The 18,368-nt window shown below is 55.2% G+C and overlaps 2 protein-coding genes across 6 annotated transcripts in view; one reads left to right on the top strand and one right to left on the bottom strand.

Annotated features, from left to right (window-relative positions):
• Positions 1-1,835, bottom strand: part of AP3D1 (adaptor related protein complex 3 subunit delta 1) — a 43,242-nt gene extending 41,407 nt beyond the window's left edge. Inside the window, exon 1 of the mRNA XM_084302743.1 lies at positions 1,509-1,835. Within this exon, the coding sequence (XP_084158869.1) occupies positions 1,509-1,604 (96 nt within the window). The 5' untranslated portion in view covers positions 1,605-1,835. The remainder of the gene's footprint in view (positions 1-1,508) is intronic.
• Positions 1,836-8,434: 6,599 nt separating this feature from the next.
• The window catches only part of DOT1L (DOT1 like histone lysine methyltransferase), a 74,085-nt gene continuing 64,151 nt past the window's right edge, over positions 8,435-18,368 (top strand). For all 5 annotated transcript variants that reach the window (XM_084302764.1, XM_084302766.1, XM_084302763.1 and 2 more), the window contains exon 1: positions 8,435-8,566. In XM_084302764.1, the coding sequence (XP_084158890.1) occupies positions 8,486-8,566 (81 nt within the window). In that variant the 5' untranslated portion in view covers positions 8,435-8,485. The remainder of the gene's footprint in view (positions 8,567-18,368) is intronic.

Genomic DNA, 18,368 nt, shown 5'->3' with positions numbered 1-18,368 from the left:
CCTCTGAATACATACAGAATCCTGGAAAAGGAGCTATTTGTCATGAAATTATCTTAGAAATTAAACAGTACATTTAATCTTCCTCAAAAAGGGCTAGAGCCACAAAGACCTGGACCTGCATCAGGGGAAACCTCAGAGCTCTGGCAGTTGAAGAAATGTTCTGGCCTATGCACAAACGAATAAAGTATGCTTACTAAAAGCAAGACATCATACAAACTGGGCTTAAGCATGCTGAGGTGAAGTGCTCTATGCATTCAGTTTACCTGTTCCAGCTTTAAGCATAACACTTTAAGTGTCCACATAAACATTCTGTTCCCCTTCCTCCACAGCTTGCCACATTTGCAGGGCACCACACACTTCTTAGAGCCCAGAAATCAAATCTATAGTAAAATAAAAATGTAAGCTTCCCACACATCACTAGTGAACAAGGCCTCATCCTGCACTCAATGACCAGCTTAAAAGCCATCAGCAAATGGTTTAGGAAGTGGTTTTTCACACTTCAGTCCAACAATGCCTGTAATTAAGAAATTACTAGGAATCCTGATTAAATTAGCTAAAACATTTGATTTAGTAATACCAGTGCAATTCTTTTTCAGATACCCTTCATAGCCGATACCATTCGGATATCCTGCTTTAAGGAAGGGATATGGTAACATACAAATATTTTAACGTGTCACTAACTCCACAGCAAATCACTTATATTCCAAAAATATAACCGTTAGGCTGTAAGAAAACTAAAGCCACGACTACTTAGTTAAAGATTAACATAAATGCCACCCTTAGTGTCCGTTACATCCCAATTAACATGCAACGCTTCAAATTCAATGTGGGAAGCCTCCTATAACGTGTTCTTGATGACTAATTACACCACCTATACTAATTTCCTGATCACGTGCCTCTAATACAAGAGGGAATAACAGGCCAACACATCCAGCTGCTTTCTGCCTACGACAGCTTTGAAACGAGGAACAGGCATTTTAGCTGTAAGGCGTGCAGCATCGGGAACCTGACAGCTGAGCTGTGACTGCGCTCGGCCTCCCTGCCCACGGTGACAAACGCCACACACACATCGCTGCCCCGTGTGCGGCAACGCGCAGGAGCCGCTCCACCATGCACGGCACTCACCGCCCCGCCGCGATCACACGGGACGTGGAAAGCAGCGCCCAGCAGGCCTCTGCCTCGTCCTCCTCCCCGGCCCATCGCCTCCCTTTCGCTTCCCTCTCCCCCCGCCTCCCCGTTCTGCCACCACCCAGCGCCGCCCTTCCTAGTTTTGATTCCTGCTCGCTCCTTCCCCAGAGCAGCGGCTCCTTCCCGGGGCGCCGCAGGCCTCTGGGCCTCACGGAGCCCGGGCTGCAGGCAGCGGGCTGGAGGCAGCGGGCTGCGGGCCGCCTCCTTCCCCCCTCACCCCGCGGCGGAGCGGACCCCGCCGGGAAGCACGGCACAGCCGGGGGCGGCGCGGGGGACGAGGCGGTGCCACCCCGCGGGGCAGCCGGCGGCCCCTCGCTCACCTCGTCCTCCTTGTGGTTGCGGATGCCCCGCACCAGGTCCTGCAGGTTCTTGTCGAACATGCGGTCGATGCTGCCCTTCACCATCTTCAGCGCCATGGTGGCGGCGGCGGGGCCTGCGCTCGGGGCTGAGGGGCCGGGCCCAGCCGGGGGCGCCGCCGCGGCTCCTGCACAAGCCGGGTGAGAGCAGCGAGCCCGAGCCGCTCACATGCCAGGCAGGGAGGCCGGGGGGGAGCGGAGCGCAAGCGGCGCTGGCCCCGTACGGGGCGGGCGGGCGAGCGGCGGGGGCGGCCCCAGCAGCCGCGAGCCCCCAGCTCCGGGCTGCGCTCGGCCTCCGAGCGCCTGACAAAATGGCGGCCGGTCAGCTGAGGGCTCGGCCCCGCCCCCGCTAGGCCCCGCCCATCTCTGCTAGACCACGCCCCCGTACGCCCCGGCCACGCCCCCCGCGCCTGTCCGCGCGTCCTCGAGCCACAGCCGCGGCGCTGCTGCCGCTCGCCCCGCCCCTTCCCCGCGTGGCCACGCCCCCAGGTCCCACGTGGCGGGGGGGGGCGGGGGGAGCGGCTGCGGCGCCGCGGCCGTGGCTCGAGGACGCGCGCGGCTGCGGCGCCTCCCGGCCCAGCCCGGCGGGCGCACAGCCCATAATGACCCATTTCGGCCCTGTCCCCTGTGAGGAAGGAGCTCCACGGCGTGGTGCCACCACCACCGCCCTGCCCTGGGTGGCAGCGTGCTGTCACTAACGCTCGTGGCTCCTTCTGCAGCCTCTGCTCCGCGAGTGATTCGTGCCAGTGCGGTCAGAGGCACCCCAGGTGGTGAGAGCGCCCAGCCAGGGGGATGTGGTGCCCGGTGGGTCACCCGCCCGTGTGTGCCGGGGCACCCTTCCCACGGGCAGCCCAGGCCCGGCTTGCCTTGTGCCCACGTGCCAGGCACCTGCCTGGTCGCTGTATGCGTGGCTTCCCAGACGGTGACATTTCTTGCCGAGGGTGGGTCGTGCTGTGGGGATGGAGAGAGAAAAGAAAACGTGGAGCGCTTCCAGCCCACCAGCACCTGCAGAAGGGGTTGGAAGGACAGCGAATGGGAAGGAGACCTGCTCAGGCCTCCGAGCCGCATTATGCCTGGGGAAGGACAGTGGTTTCTGTTTGCTTTTCTCCTTTGTTGTCTGCCTCCTGGTTCTGACTTACAGCTGTCTTTTGTTGGCCCCAGCAGAACGGAGCCCATGGGTTTGGTCTTGTTTTATTCAGAAATAGCTACAGATGTGAGCCCCTACCTTTGGGTCTCCCAGCTTAAGGAACAAAGACCTCGGGGCATGGCTGGGACACAGGGAGCTGGCAGAACGTGGGGATGGGGAAGGGGCTTTGTACCGGGTGTTCCCAGTGCTGAGTGGGGACCTTGGGGCCTGCTTTTAACACGCTTTTCAGAAATAAGCCAAAAGGACACAACCTCCTCTGCTTTCTCCTGCTTAAGCAGGATGCTGGGGACAAGCCTGGGGGGAAAGCCCAGCACAGAGAGACCTGGGCACAGAGCACCATCTCCCCACGCTGACGCCCTAAGGGGTTTTCTGCCTGCTCCAGATGCTGCCAAGCAGCCTAAGTCAGTTCACCCTTAAAAATTTGGGGCAGTAATAAATTTTCCACACTCCAAACCACGAAGGGCTTGCAATTACAAGCAGCCTTAACGTGTGTCTCTAACCCTAAGCGTGGCTACCGGTAATATTTAAAGCCTTTAAAATTCCCAGCTCATCGCCACCGCTGGCATCTGCAGCTCTGAGCTCCCTCCTTGAACAAACACCGCCACCTCCTGGTTTTGGCTGTAATTTCGCAGCGGCTTTGCCGGTGAGGGAACCTCCCGGCCGCGGGCAGACGCCGCACCAAGGGGAAGAGCCGAGGCCGGTGTCGCACCGCTGAGGGGGACAGGGTCCTGAGGGCGGTCCCGAAGCCCCTAAGCAACGGCCCGGGGCCAGCGGTGCCGCTCTGCCCGCCTTGGGGCCGCCGCCGGCCCCGCTCCCCTCAGCCCTAAGGCTCGCCCGGCGCCGCCTCCATTTTGGCCCCGCTCCCGCCCGCGCAGCCGCCCGCAAGATGGCGCCGGCGGCGCGGGAGAGCGGCGGAGCTGAGGGGGGCGGCCGGAGCTGGGAGCCCCGGGCCGGGCAAGGCGGGCGGCAGGGCTCGGCCGGGGCCAGCGCCGCTCCCAGCCGCTGCAGGTCCCAAGCTGGGCATCGAGAATCGTGCGGTCGCCTCAGGGCTCGCAAGGAGCCCTGCGTGCAGCGGGTCGGTGTGGCCGTGCTTCGTCGTCCCTGTCCTCTTGCACGAGTCCCAGGGGTGGCGTGGACGCCGCGGCGCCGGATTCAAACTCCAGTAGCGCCTAAAAAAATGAGGAAATTGGAGCTGTTTTGCCCTGGCAGAGCTCTGATGGAAAACCCCTGAGTGGGGCTGGGGATCTGGGGCCGTGCCGCTCAGTGTCCCCACTGCCGGGGGCGTCGGGGCTGTGCGTGCCGTAGCGCCCCAAACCAGTGGCAGCCCCCACCTTGTGGCTGCCCGCTGCCCTCCGGAGCACGGAAACCCCTCTGGGGCTTCAAACCGAGCCCAGCCACCTTTGGGCTTTCCCCAGCCGGCCGCTATCCGCCTTGCTCCTGGGTGCTGCCGTGCGGTGACTCACTGGCACGTGGGCGGCCGTCGCCCTTTGCCCCACGGCCCTCTCCCAGCGTGGAGGCGCAGCGCCCACGGGGTTCTGTGGGTGCCGGGGTGAGGTTTCCGTTCTCCCCCTCCTCCCGGCCCCCAGCCCAAGCTGGCAGCGAGCCCGTGACGGAGCAGGATTGCGGAGCTGCTGGGCAGCCGCCAAGGCCTTCCTCCCAGGAGCAGCAGAAAGGGAAAAGCTTGACGTGGTTGCTGCTGCTTGAGGGAACAGGGACGGGGGAGCCTTTGGGGGGGAACACATTTGGAGATGGGGTCACAGCAGGGAGGGGCAGCTGGGAGGGATGGGCTTGGCGAAGCTGCCCCAGTGCCCTCATGGGACTTGGTGTTTGCTGTGTGGAGAGCTGGAAAGGGATCGTGTCCCATTAGCCACGGTGTCACCCCACTGTGCTGGCTCCCCCCGGACACCCATGTAAGTCCTGCACACACTGAGCACCTCCTTGGGCCAAGAAGGGCAGAGACAGACTGGATTTTGAGGGGAAGGGGATGAGAATACCCGCATTTCAGCTGGCCCAGGGAACAGGGTGGTGGAAGTGAAAGTCCTGGGGATGCTCATGACTGCAAAAGGCATCATCCCACCTGGATGTGCCGCCAGCACCAGCGCGGCTGTGGCACCTTTTGCCTGCCCTGGTCCCCATTGTGCCCACAAGGCACTGATGCTGCTTGTGCATCCACCGGGGAAACTGTTGCCTCATTTTGTTGTTGTGGCAACTGCAGCCGAAGCATCCCCAGTGCGGCTTTGCCCAGGGAGCTGCTGGGACAGATGGAAAGGACAGATGCTGCTCCTTCATGTGGAAGGGAAGTCCTCAGAGCAATGCAGGGTTGACCCTTGGTGATTAAAACAGGGCTTGGAAAATTGCATGTGGCCCATTTTGCAAGGAGGGGAAGGGAAGCTTGGCACAGCAGGGTTTGTGTTCATGTTGTCTAGCGTCCTGCCTGTTTCACAAGGCTGTTGAAAGACCAACAGGGGACTGGGATGTGCGATTGCAGCTAGAGTTAAAGAGCTTGACTGCTCTGTGATGCACGCTGTGCAACGGGAGCCATTTGCAGAGCCAGGGTTTTATTGGTCCTACTATGAAACGGTGAACAGAGCTCGGCCACGCTCCAGATTTCAGGGGAGAGAAGGAAAACCAGAAGCACTGCAAGCAGCACCAGGGACTGCATCAGGGGGAGCTGGAGTTACAGATGTGGGTATCTGCAGCAAGGGGATGCTCTCGCAGGGTTGGCATCACAGCAAAGAACCAAGGCCAGCCCCAGGGCTGCACCCACCAGCATCCGGCCTGTGGGTAAACCACACAGGAATATTTAATCCGATGGGAACAGAGTAGCCTGCATTAGCCTGTTGTGTGATCTAACTTGTTATTGTCGACTAAATTGGGTCAATACTCTAGATGAGATGCTGCTGAAAACCCAAGTTTCTGGATGAGCTGATGTGCGGCAATAGTGGTGAACATCTCCGGCCTCCCTGAACCCCTGCGCCCACCAGCTCCCACCTGCTGTGCACACACGCACGGATCTGGGGAGGCTCCAGGACCTGATCCCACAGTCCTGACCCAAGGAACAGTGAGAGTATGGGAATTAAGTCAGGAAAAGAGGCTTTGTATGTGGCTCATGCAGGGCATGCTCTGTGCGTTGCTTGTGCAACACGTCCTTGGAGCATTGATGCCCTCCCTGTGCGCCCAGTGGCTGCATGGAAACCTCCCTTCCCCACGCCCCAGAAGCGTGGGCACATGCATGCAAGGAGCTGCAGTGTGCTTCCTGGTTCCTCCCCAAGTCCAACCTGTTCTACCTATTCACAGAAAAAAACAAAACAAAACAAAACAAAAAAACAGGCAGGTCTGGATTGCTCTAGCATGGAGCAAAGAGATGCACCCAGTGGGAGATGCAGCAGAGCCAGCAAAGTCAGGGAGGAGGGAGACAGGCTCCTCTTCCCTGGCACATCTCCTTTTGCAGCAGCAAAATCCAGCAGCTTCCCATTTCAGGGCTGAGCCTGCAAAGCTGGAGCAGGCAATGCTGCAGGTCGGCACCTGATTCCCCTGAAGGTCCGTAGCTAGCACCAGCCTTGCAGAAGTTCCCCACTCCTCTCCACCTGCCAGAGGGATGGGCCCACGCCAGCCCCCCCACGGCACCCCTTACCTTGGAGCCTGCTTGGGCCACACAAGGACTTTGGCTGCAAACTGATTAAAGACCGACCTAACGAACTCAAAGAGAATTCTTTAAATGAAGCCTGCTGTGCCTTGGAGAACTCCTGCCATGTCTATTTATTTAAATTTAATGGAATTTTTGTGGTAAGCTAATTAAATATGAATTGATTATTTAAGAAGCAGTCAGAGCAGTTTAAGCACTGCTGACTTGATGATTTTAATGTTTTCTTTAGAAAAACGTTCCTAGTTATGTAGCTTTGTGCACGTACAGACATTTAAGGGGAAGAAGTGGGTGCAAAGAGCGAAGCTTGGAGCCATCCATGGTGGTTTCTGGCTGAGGCAGCCACTGCCACATGGGGAGTGGAGCGCGTCCTGTCCCCGCTGCACACCAGACTCCAGAAATGCCCACGGGCTTCAGCAAAAAGGCAGCGACCTGCCGAGAAACACGGGTGTCAAACGCCTCACCACAGAGCCTGGTGGGCAATGCCCAGCTGAGGCACGCATGGTGGCAGCCCCTGCCTGCCCCATGCTGGACACACTGGGGCCGTGGTGATGCCAGTTGTTTGCCCAAATCGCTGACAGCTCTGTGTCCCGATGGGGGAGTGGGACCCCGGGTGCCTTTGCAGGTGTCCCAGCCAGAGGAGAGCTCAGGTCGGGGTATGGGAACAGCGCCACGAAAGGAGCAGCCTCAGGAGCAGCTTCTCCTGGTTTCCTCTGGACCTTGTGCGTTTTTCTCCATTTTTTCACCCATTTTGTGAATGAAGCTTGCCTGCCCAGCACGAGTGGCCCTGCCACGAGTGCGCTGCACCAAGCAGGGGTGCACAAAGCGGCTCCACATCCAGCACCCCGAGACTCCCTGTTCGCCCGTCGGGATGCACTGGAGATGAACCGGCGGGGGTTCATCAGCAGCCAGGAGACGGACAGCAAAAGCCTCCTGCCACTGGGTGTTTCCCACCCTCTGGAAGCCTCGGGTGGCCCCAGCGAGGTCCCCTCTGCAGCATTTTGGCAGCCCAGCAGCTCTGTCGGAGCAGACATCGCCTGTCCCCTGACCCAGAGGACATTGGCTGCCCTGGCGCCCTCACCCATGTGCATTGTGAAGCCCCGTACAATGTCACCTGTGTGTGAAGCCTTGCACGGTGGCTTCCTGGTGCCATGCAGAGCTCACGCTGTCACCTACCTGCAGCCTCCAGCAGCCACACGGCACTTGGGCTGTGCCATCATGCCTGGTGTGCCAGCCTCACATGGCCACCTGAGTGCAGCGTGCCAGCCCTGCACGGCCACCCAGCCACACGCCTTCCCGTCAGTGTGACACGCTGGCCTTGCAGTGTCACCTCTGTGTGACGAGCGGACCTTGCACCCACACAGCTGTGCCTTGTACGGCCCCCCCTGCATTGCCACCACGGCCTGGCAGTGTCACGCCGTGCCAGCCTCGCACTGTCCCCCCGCAGTGTGCCACCGCGTGACAGCGCTTGCACTGTCACCCTGCGTGCCACTGCAACTCCTCGGTGTCACCCCGTGCCAGCCTGGCACCGGAACCCCCCTTCCCTCCCCCAGTGCCACTGCAGCCCGGCTGTGCCGCCCCGTGCCAGCCTGGCACTGTCCCCAGGTGCCACCGCAGCCCGTGCCGGGCCGCCCCGCCACCGTGCCCCCCGTGCGTGTCCCCCGGTGCCCCCCTTTGCCCTGTCCCCCCCCCCCCCCCGCTCGTGCACGCCGCGCGCACTCGCGAAGCCGGGAGGGGAGGGGAGGGGGGCGAGCGGCGCGGGGGCGCGCACGGCGGGGCGGAGCGGGCGGGGGCGCGCGGCGGGGAGGGCAGCTGAGGACAGGGGGAGGGAGCGCGGCCGCCCCCGCCCCCGAGCCTGGCGCGTCGGTGGGGCCCGGCCCGGCCCGGCCCCGGCGCCTCATTGTGCTCCGCTTCACGCCGGCCCAAGATGGCGGCGGCGCCGGAGAGCCCCGCGAGCCGCCGCCGACAATAGAGGGAGGCGAGGGGAGCGGCGCCCCCCCCGCCCTCCTGCGCCCCCCCCCCCCCCTCTTTCCCCGGCCGCCGCCGCCGCCGCCGCCCCTCGCTCCCGCCCCCGGCCGGGCCCGGCCGCCACACCCCGGCCGGCCCCCCTAGCATGGTGCGGGGCCGCCGCCCGCTCCTCCGGCTGCCGACATGGGCGAGAGGCTGGAGCTGCGGCTCAAGTCGCCGGTGGGAGCCGAGCCCGCCGTCTACCCCTGGCCGCTGCCCGTCTACGTGAGTACGGCCCGGCCGCGCACCTGCCCGCGCCCTGTCAGCGCCCGCCGCCCCTCGCCCCTTTCCCCCGTTTCCCCCCGGGTCCCCCCCGGCCCGCGGCGGCCCCGGTCCGGCCCCGGCCCCCGGCTCGGGCGCAGCGCCCCGGGCGGCGGGCGAGGGGCGGCCCGGGGGCTGCCGCGGCTCCCCGGGCAGTCAAATTCCCCGTTTGTGCCTATAATTGGCTGCCCGCACTGCAGGGCGGGGAGGAGGAGGGCTGCTTAATGAAAACTTTTCGGCTTTTGCCCCAGCTCGGCTCGTGGAAGCGGGTAACAGCGGGAGCCGCTCCGAGCGGGGCCAAACTGCCGGGGTTCGGCGGTTTTGGTGGGGTCGGGGGGCCCGGGAGGAGCCCGGCGAGGGGCTTCGTGCCCGGCTTCCCTCACGCCAGCACCTGTCCTCGCAGCCCGGCTCCCGGTGCGGTTTGTCGGTTGATGGCAGCTGCGACCCACACGCTTTCAAATAAAATGTCACTCGGCCCCGCGTGGCTACGTGAGCGGCGCTCTGCCCAACTTGCCCGGCTCTTTCCTGCCCCTTCCGAGTCTCTTCCGAGATGCGTGACCTTGATAGCAATGTCCGTGCCCGGTCTGAACACCTCACGAGAGGTGAAAGGCTGGGGATGGTGTTTTTCTTCTGTCCCTAGCGCTTGTGTCGATCCTTGAACAGTATTTCACCTCAAGCGTTTGTCTCGGCATTGGGGACGGTTTTGTAAAAGGAGAAACCCCTGTGCGTGTAGATAGCTCTTCTGCTTGGCCTGCGTGCTGTTGATTATTCCTTGTGTTTCAGGGCTTGCTCTTGTATGTGTGCTGCTTCGCAGGGAGAACATGCTGGGACGCAGAGGCTGGGGCAGTTGATGCCGCCGATACCGCTCGCCTGGCAATCGCAACATGCTTGTGTGTGAATGATTAGAAATGTATTGCTTGTGGCAGGGGAGATGGCTGTGCCTTCCTATCTGCCGCTGCCTTTCGGTGCTGTTGCTGTATCTGTGGTTTCCAAAACATCCTCCATGTATGCTGGCGTGCTATTTTCATCGGCTGCTCCCGGAGCTGGAGCCTCCAGCACACGCTGGTTAATGCAGCCTTTCCTGTTTGGGCAGCTCTGTCATTCGTGTGTGTGCGCGGGCGCGCGCTCTGCTTAAATTGTCAGAAACTGAAAGCATAATGCTGACCGGTTCGGTCTTCGTGCTGCCAAATATTAACTTGCGGTTCTAGGCTGTCTGATTGAAGTGTAGGTTAAAGATTACATAGGTTAGGGATTAATCTGGAAGGAAGGAGCGGTTTTGTGTGTATTTGCAGAACTTGCTACGTTTTTCTTAAAAACAAAAATCCTCCAAACCTGCTCCCCCCACCGTGTGAATTTTGGTGCTGTTTTCCGCATGGGAAACAAGGGTTTAGTTAATTTAGGAAAACTTGAGCAGCAGGTTCTGAAGATGGCAGTGTGCATAGATTTACTTTCCCAGTTAATCAGAAATGTGGTGGGCAGGGTGCTTATCCCCATGTGCTATCTGCGTATGTTAAGAAATGCCGCAAAACCCGAACATCCTGCCGTTAAACCGGCCTCTTGGCACTGCATATTTTTCCACGGTAATTCAGAAGTGGATGGTTCATCTGGAGCCAATCAATGTTCTGTCCTGCAGTTTTGTTGAAAAGATCGTGCTGCATATTATGGGAGTGTACGCTTGTGTGCGTGGGTACGCATGCATACACACACGCACGCCGCTCACGGCTCTGGCCTTTGCGGCAGCAGATGAACTCTGGAGCTTTGGAAATAAATCCTGCTCTTTGTGCATGGCAGCGTTTGGCCTGCTAACATTGTACTCTGCTGAACTGCAGACTTTCTTTCCCTCGCTGGCTCAGCCTTCAGTTGGCAGCAGGGTATATGTACCGTTGTGGTTTTAGAGCTCGGCTCCGTTTGACGTAAGCAGAACATTTCTTAGTTTCACCACTCTTTCTGCTGCAGGCTTCCTAGGAAGCAAGGTGGGATACCTGGGGAGGAACAGAAATGCCTCCGGTTGTTCTGGTTAGCAGCTTTCTTGCTGCTTCCTGATGTGAGATGCGTTTCCCAAAGAGAGTTGGGGAAAAAGGGGAAGGGGAAGCTCGTGGCCCCCGCTGATTACTTGGGGTGAAGGCACAGGGGTGGCAGGGATCGTCCTCCCCGAGATCGGGTTTTGGGAGGTGGCTGAGACCTGCAGCCTGACGAGCACCGCGGTGTGATGTAACCCCCCCCCATTAAGTCACTTGGCTATTTTTGTGTGCTTACCACGTCTGAAAGGAGCGGCGTTAGTATTGCTCTGTGTGCAGGGCTAAGAGTCCAGTCCTTTGTATCAATGGGTGCCTGGATTGATAAATGCCTGTTTATTTAAGGACTGCTGCTTATTTCGTGCCCATTAGGAAAAGTGGGATCTCTTCAGACTGCTGAGCTTGCACAATAGCTCAGCTGACAAACTGAGGCTTGTTGGGATGCTAAAAGAGCCGAGGAGGGTGATGTGAAACACGTATTTCCCTACAAGTCTAATTAGGGCCGTGGGAGGAGAGAGCACTGGCGTTGCAGATACAGCCTCCCACTGGCTTACATACAAAACTGAAAGTATGACTCTTTCCCCCGCCTTCTGCTTTTCTCAAAGGAAAGGCCATGGTTTCCTAATGAATACATGGTGAGCAGTTCTGTCCATAGCACACTGTGATGAGTAAGTTGAATAGTGCATGGTGAGTAATCTCTCCTTATGACTCACAAAATATTTTCTGATGTTGACCTCTGTTTTTATGAGTGCCCTGCTTAATCAGAGCTGAAGTGAGTTTATTCTTTTGTATGCGGTTTAACTCCTTGACTCCCACATACCTGCCCCATTTGTTGCTTGCTTTAGGTTGTCAAAGACCAGTGATACTGTGTTTAAAAACAAACAAACAAAACAACAACAACAAAACCCAATGGTTTTGGTAGCATAAGAGGTACAGGCCTGGGTAAAGGAAGTTCCTTATTTGCCCAGCTGGGTGATTGAGTGGAATTAATGGATCTAGGTGGTCTTAAATAGGCTAATGCTGGCTGAGGGTGGCATTTGTAGGCAGCTTCGAGCATGGATATGCACAATGTGGTACTTGCTGCCTAGAGGTAGATCTGATGGATACAAGGGGTGAAATCCCCTTGTCATTCAAAGACTTGCAGATGGTTAGGTTTATTCCAGCGAACTATCCTTAAACTCATTCATTCTCCTGTATTTGTCTCTGATTTTTACTCTAGTTACATCCAAGCATTCCTTAGATTTGAATGGGGAGATTTCCCATACTGTGGTGGGCTCTGCCTGATCTGTGAGGAGTCTGCAGTTGTCATCTCCCCTGCACAAGCGGCCCTGCCCTAGAACTCAGCCTGTCGTGCATAGGGGAGAAAAAAAGGCGTGTTTTTAGAAAATATCTGTCTCAGTGCCACAATCTGATCTGGCACAGTCCTGCTCATACTATCCATGGCACCAGCGAGGGGTTACTTGAATGTGGAGCTGAGCAACAGGAGGCTTGGGAGCTGCTGAAGCTGTTTTTTGTCACCCAAATTGTCGTTAAACTGCACCCTAACACGGCATACAGGTTTGTGGGTATGAGCAAGCGCTTGCACCGGTAAGAGGGCAGTGTCTTATTGATCTCCTCTCCTCCATGCTGGCACTGGGCTGGTTTGTGGCATGGTGCAGGAAGCCCTGGTGGGGCGCAGCTGGGTGACACGGGGGGAGTTGGTTCCCTGGTGGCACTGAGCCTTCGTCCTGATGGCTGCAGATGTCTTGTGCCCTGTCCTGCTAAAAAAAACAGCCTACAAATCCTTGTCTATCTTGGGAGTCATGTCTGCCTGTCTTGCCTGGATCTTTTCATCTCCAGGCCTTCCCATTGTTCCGCTGAATAGCGTTCCCCAAAAGCTAACCGCTCACCTCCCCGTGTGCTCGCAGGGGGCTGTGCTGTGGTGCCTGGGAGCCCCCCTGGTGGCCCAGGCCCCCTCTGTATGCTGGTGTTGCATCCAGGGTGTCTCTGACTGCTTTGGTTCCCGTCTCCCAGTCTGGAAGTCCTGGGGCCTCGGCTCTGTCCCAGGAGGGGATGGTCCCACCTGTGCCACCATCAAAGGCTTATGAGGGTGAGGTGCCTCCACTGTCAGCCCCTGAAGCTTGTGCCTTCACATCTGCAACTGTGAGGACAAGCCTGGCTTGAACAATTCATTGGTTAGTCTGCATTCCTCCTCTTTGCTGCTGATTTTTGGCTGTAAAGGCACAAAAAATTACTGCCGGCTGCTTTGGTGTTGTCAGCCTCTGGCCGTGGGAGGGGCGTGTGTGTGCCCAGTGCTGTGGAGTAATGGGATACAAGCGTGGTGCTGATGGGTGGTGTTTGCACAGGTGGCAGGGCACATGGTGCTTTTCCTGTGTGGATTTTATCCTTGCTTTATCACCCTCCCCGCAGCCCCCCCACCTGGCTGGGGAGACAACTGCTGTCATCCTGTCACCAAAGTGCTGTGCGTTAAAAGCCCAAGGGCAGCCTGTGACAATGGAAATCACTGCCCAGCTGGGAGCACACCTTTAAAATTAAAGATCAACCGTAGAGATGAACAACAAACCTTGCTTACAAATACTTGAATTTAATGTCTTCCTTCTTTTTTTTTCCCCTCGTTGTGTCGCTCAGCTTGAGTGGCAGTCGTTTTTCTGACAGCTGGCTTTGACTTCTCAGGAGTTGAAGCAGGCGTGGGAGAGGCTGAAGCCGGGAGTGGGAATGGTGCTTGGGCTGGGGGGACCACGGAAGGGTCCTGGGGGTCCACTGTCCCCAGCACTGTCCCCCTGTCGCCAACCCTGTCCACAGCCCTATCCTCTTGCTGCTTCCCTGCCCAGTCCTGTACTCCATTGGGACGAGCTGATGGTGAGCAGTTTCCCTTTGCATCACTTGGTGCTGGAGGCAGGGGGGGCACAACGGGGCTGTATCTCGGCACGGTGCCAGGTCTCCGGTGCTGTGCGGGGCGGTGCTGTGAGCTGGAGGGCTGAAAATAGCTGGGCTGGAAAAAAAAAATAAATATATATATATAAAAAAAAAAAAAAGTTCCAGCGTTTTCCTGGCAGCCCCCTCCACCCTTGCTCCGTGCTGTGAGTCACGCTGCCTCTCGGCTGGGCTGGGGGTGGCCGTCGGGCTGCCTCTGCCCACGGAGCCTCCCCGCGCCCTGAGTAATCACCCAGAAATTCGGTGGCGGCGGCAGCAGGGGTTAGGGGATTTTCTCTGATTTCACAGATGCTGTTGATGCAGCTTGTTGGGAAGTGTTTGTGGGGATGACTCATTAATTAAAGAAACTTCTCTAGTGAAGAAAAGGTTTGAAAACTTTAGCAGACTTCCTATTTCTCAAACCCTCGCGCCGTCCCCAGTCCTCAAAGGATTTGGAGTGGCGGGAGTGAGCGGTAGAAAGCTGGCAAATAGTTGACTCAGTCATTTCAAAAGCGCTTGGGTTTCTCAGCTACCCAGTGAATAAGCAGAAGCAAATGACAGAGCTGGCACAGCTATTTCATTTTTCGGTACTTTGCTCTTGAGAGCCCAGCAGCATGCCGCGAGGTGGCCTCGCTGATGGGAAGACCTCAGGCACGCGGGTGTTGCTGAACAGCAGCTGCCTTCTGGGCTCTGCCCCGCCAAGTGCAAGTTGCCAGGAGTGACGCCCGGTGCTCGTTTGGTTTTCCCTCTGGCTTTTGTTCAAGGCTCTGACCCGTTGGGTGCAATACAAAATCACGAGTTGGGTTGACAAATGCTTTTCTCCTAATGTTGCTGTATATAAAGTAAAAATCGTTCCCTTGCCTCTCATCCTGAAACCGTGGTACTCCTTATGTCTCATATAACTCAGTTATCTGAAAGGTAACTGTTGAAAGATGGAGTAGCTGTTCAGGGTGGTGCTTTTCTTTGCAGCAGATGAGTGAGGATTCATGTCCCTGTCCCGGCCAGGGCTCCAGCTCTGGCAATTCAAATTTATCTGCCTAAAACGCACCCATCAGTTATGGTCAGATGCGGTACTGAAAGCTTTCAGTGTGCCAAGGGAAATCCATGCCACCACATGCAACTCCAACTCTTGTCCTTCATGGCAGCGTAAATATATATGGAGATGATTATCCTTTCAAGCCTCAGCTATGTGAGTGAATTGTGTTTCTCTTGGGAGCTTAGGCAAAATATCTTACCTCTTGGTATGCAAGATTTATGGGAAATTTAATCACCCTTCTCCCCAGACATCCATATGTCTACTTTTGTACTCTTCTTTCTTTCTATTTTAGCTCTTTCTTACTGCCTCTCTCTCCTTTATTTTTGTGGCTGCTTTGAGTTAACCTTTGACTGGCTGATTAAAGCTTTTCACTGTAACGATCGAGACAAGGACCCCCCCTGCACCCAGTGTATTATCACGGATTGATAATCCAGAAGTATCTCAATGTCTTTAAAATATTGCTGCTTAATTTATTTTCTGCTTCTAACAGAAGGATCCACAGAAGCAAGAAAAGTTCATATTAGGTGTCTGAATGCATTAGGACCGTGATATATTTACTCTTGTAGTGATTATTAAAGATATGACAAAACTTCCTCTGAAGAGGGGATCAAGTAATAAAATTGAATGTGCGATGCTTGCCACGTGCTTCTATAGATACCACATTCAGTAGGTACTATTTTTAGAGCATAGGAAGAAGGTGAGTATGTTTTACAGCAGGAAATGATGGCTTCACAGATATGAACGGATCTATGAATGATGAAAAAGTTTCTGTGCTGAGTATTTTGGTTTGTTTATCTAACGAGTGAATGAGAGTTTCCGAAAAGTCTTCACTGAAAGATTTGCTTGGTGCCCTGTGAAAAATCTAAGGATTTTTATACTGAGGAGCTAAATGAAGTGTTGGAAAGTTTATCAGGAAAAAAAAATCAAGAAAACCTTCAGAAAATTCTGAATAAGTTCGTGTATAAAGATAAAAGGAGAGGGGGCTAATACTGTTACTTTAATTGAAAACGTTTCAGATACTTTTGGTGTGAAGGGCAGCTCTCTGAGTTTTTGGCATTACTATGTCATTTACTTTTTAAACCTCAAAAATGGTAGTAGCTACTTATAGAATCCAGAAGGATTTGGGCGTTAAAACCAGTTTTTTCATTTCTCTTTTGCCGCAGCTGGCTTGCTGTGGTGGTGCAGGTGAGCCCTTCTGGCCTGCGGGTCCGCAGGCAGCCCCTGGAGCTGGGGGCTGGAGCCACCGCTTGTCGCGCTTGGTCTTTCTGGTTATGTGAAGAAACAGAAATCTGCAACAGAAGATGAAAATACTGCAAAATTGTGGGGTTTAAACTATTTACAAGTCTTTAAAATTGAAGCTTTAAAGAATCGTTGGCACTTGGAAATTCATGTACTGTTCCAAATCTGTGCTGGGTGTAGCTTGTGTCATTGCTCCACAAGTTGAAGCTTACTGGGGAGAAACCGTAACTATTTGTATTCTTCTTTTGTACCTCCCAATACATCTTTAGGAACTCAGTGGGCTTCAGAAGGAGCGCAAGGCTTTATCGCTAACTTACATTGTAGTATTGAAGCCTGGTAAGTAGGGGTAGAATTCCCGAGCTGTCCCAGATTGGAATATCTTTATGGGATATGACGTGGTTGTTCAAGGCATCCTTGTCCTGCCAGTGGCCTGAAAGATGCTTCTTTTTGGCCTGCCACTTTTCCTTGCAGGAGACGGGGATCAGCAAAACATCACGTTGCTGGTCCAGCGAGGCTGTGCCCTGATCTTCCTCCCAGCCTTGCCTGCCTCCACTGCAGAGGTTGGAAGTCAGCGGGATTGAGGAAGATGATAGCAGCTTTTCTGCTCTTCCTCCTTGCTCATCCAAGGAGGGGGATTGCCTTTGTCACGGCTTGGGGGTCTCCTTTGGTGCCTCAGCTGCCAGTTCTTCCAGGGGGTTACGTCAGAAGGGATGGTTGCTGGTGGGGAGAAGCAGGAAGGTCCCAAAGCCTTGATCCCTCTCTTGGGGCTTCTGTGCTATCTTAATTAAAGGTGATTAATGGGGAAAAAATGGGTAGGGAAGCTGTAGTTTTTAAAGATAGTATTCAAAACAGGGGAAGAGAGTCTGCTTGGAGCTGGAAAAGTTCAGGCACTTAATGCAGCTCTGGGGCTGGGTATTAATTTCTACCAGCAATAACTCTGCTTAGATTTTACGTGCAGGTTTAAGTTCCTGGCAGTGTGGATGTGTATGGCTGTTTTCCTTTCCGCTCCATCCACCTCTCCGGTTACTGCTGGATAGGATTGTTATTTCTTCATTAACGAGGGCTCTGGCCACAGGGAAGCTCAGCACTGGTGCTTCTGCGAGTTGCAGCAGCTGTTGCCAGCTCTGTCCGCTTGCTGTTGTGACCAGGCTGCCCTCGCCCTTACAGCGGTGTGTTTGCACGCTGCTGTGGTGAACTGGCCTGGTTGGAAGGAGCTCAGCCAAAACACTAAAAAGGTTCATTTTCAGCTTTGCCCTTCCCTGACTTTGAGGCATGCATGTGCTGGCAGTGCTGCCCAAGAGCAGGAGCTGGCTTTTGGAGAGGTAATGGTGAGGTGCGTGGGCTTAAGGTGTTCGTGAAATGTTGGCGGGGCCTTCTTTGTTGTTGACTTGAGTGGAAGTCCAGCAGCCTGCTCTCTCCCAGAATAAGCAAACAGAGTCCTCTGCACGTACACGTGGTGCTGTTCTGCTGCTGGAAGAACTGAGGCTTCAGCATGCTCCCTCCAGCTGTCGTATTGTGGGAACAGTCTGACTGCAGTTACCAAAAGGGCAGCAGTCTGTGCTAGTGCAAGGTGCTGCTTTACCAAAATAGTTGCATTCCCTTGTGTGCTCTGATATAAATGTCTTGGAATTTTTAACTAATTTATATTCTTTCATAATAGAGCTGCTATTGGCAATGTCTGGCTTGTGACGCCTGAAGCCAGCGGGTCATCCTGGTGTAACAGTCCCACGTGGATGTTGCCACAGACGCTTCTGCAGAGCGATTGCATGTTAATGTATTTATACAGCCCCTCCTACACACTTTCACGGGAAGGATTCCCTCTTGCATTTGTGCAGTGTCCGTAGCAACAGTTGTAATTGCTATGTTGAAAGGCAAAACGGTTTTATTGTGGTTTAGGTAGCTGCAGTGAAAGTCAAGTGTGAGTGCCTGGTAGCATCCAGACCCACAGCTGTAAATACTGGATCACTGGTACTCATGGTCTATAATGATTACCCAGATGAGTTTGGATTTTCTTATCTAATCCCTTTTTCTTTCATTAACTTGGTAGTTTCGGTGTATACTGGAGCTTGGCCCTTAAGGAGGCCATAATGCACTCCATGGTTTCCGTGGTGTTTTCTGTTTAGTTTTATTAGACAATAAACATACTAACTGCTTGAGCTGCAGCAAACTTGGCTGCTCTCTTGCTGTGTGGGAGATGGGTTTCAAAATGCAGTTGTGGTTGCTCTTGCTTCCCTTGCTGCTTCTCTGAGGCTGGGAGGAGAACAGATGCAACCTGTTAGCAGCAGGAGGTATCTTTCTGTACATACTGATGTGCGTGTATTTTTGTGAATGTCCTTAAATTTCCTTGATATAAGGGAACAACAGTAATTGGATGCTTCAGAAAAGACTTCTGATCCTCATATCCCTTGGCAAGAAGATTTGTTCTTCAGATTTTGCTGTGGAAACTGGATGACAGTATCTTGCTTTGGGATAAAATCTGATAATATAAAAAAATAGTCTATGTATACAGCGTGGAATATTGCATTGACCATACTTTCCCTTTTCCTTACTCCAAGTTTAACTG

Source organism: Netta rufina, assembly GCF_964035555.1.
Source record: "Netta rufina genome assembly, chromosome: 28".
Lineage (NCBI taxonomy): Eukaryota > Metazoa > Chordata > Aves > Anseriformes > Anatidae > Netta > Netta rufina.
The sequence above is the reverse complement of the archived record's forward strand: the minus strand, read 5'-3'. Positions and strand labels throughout refer to the sequence as shown.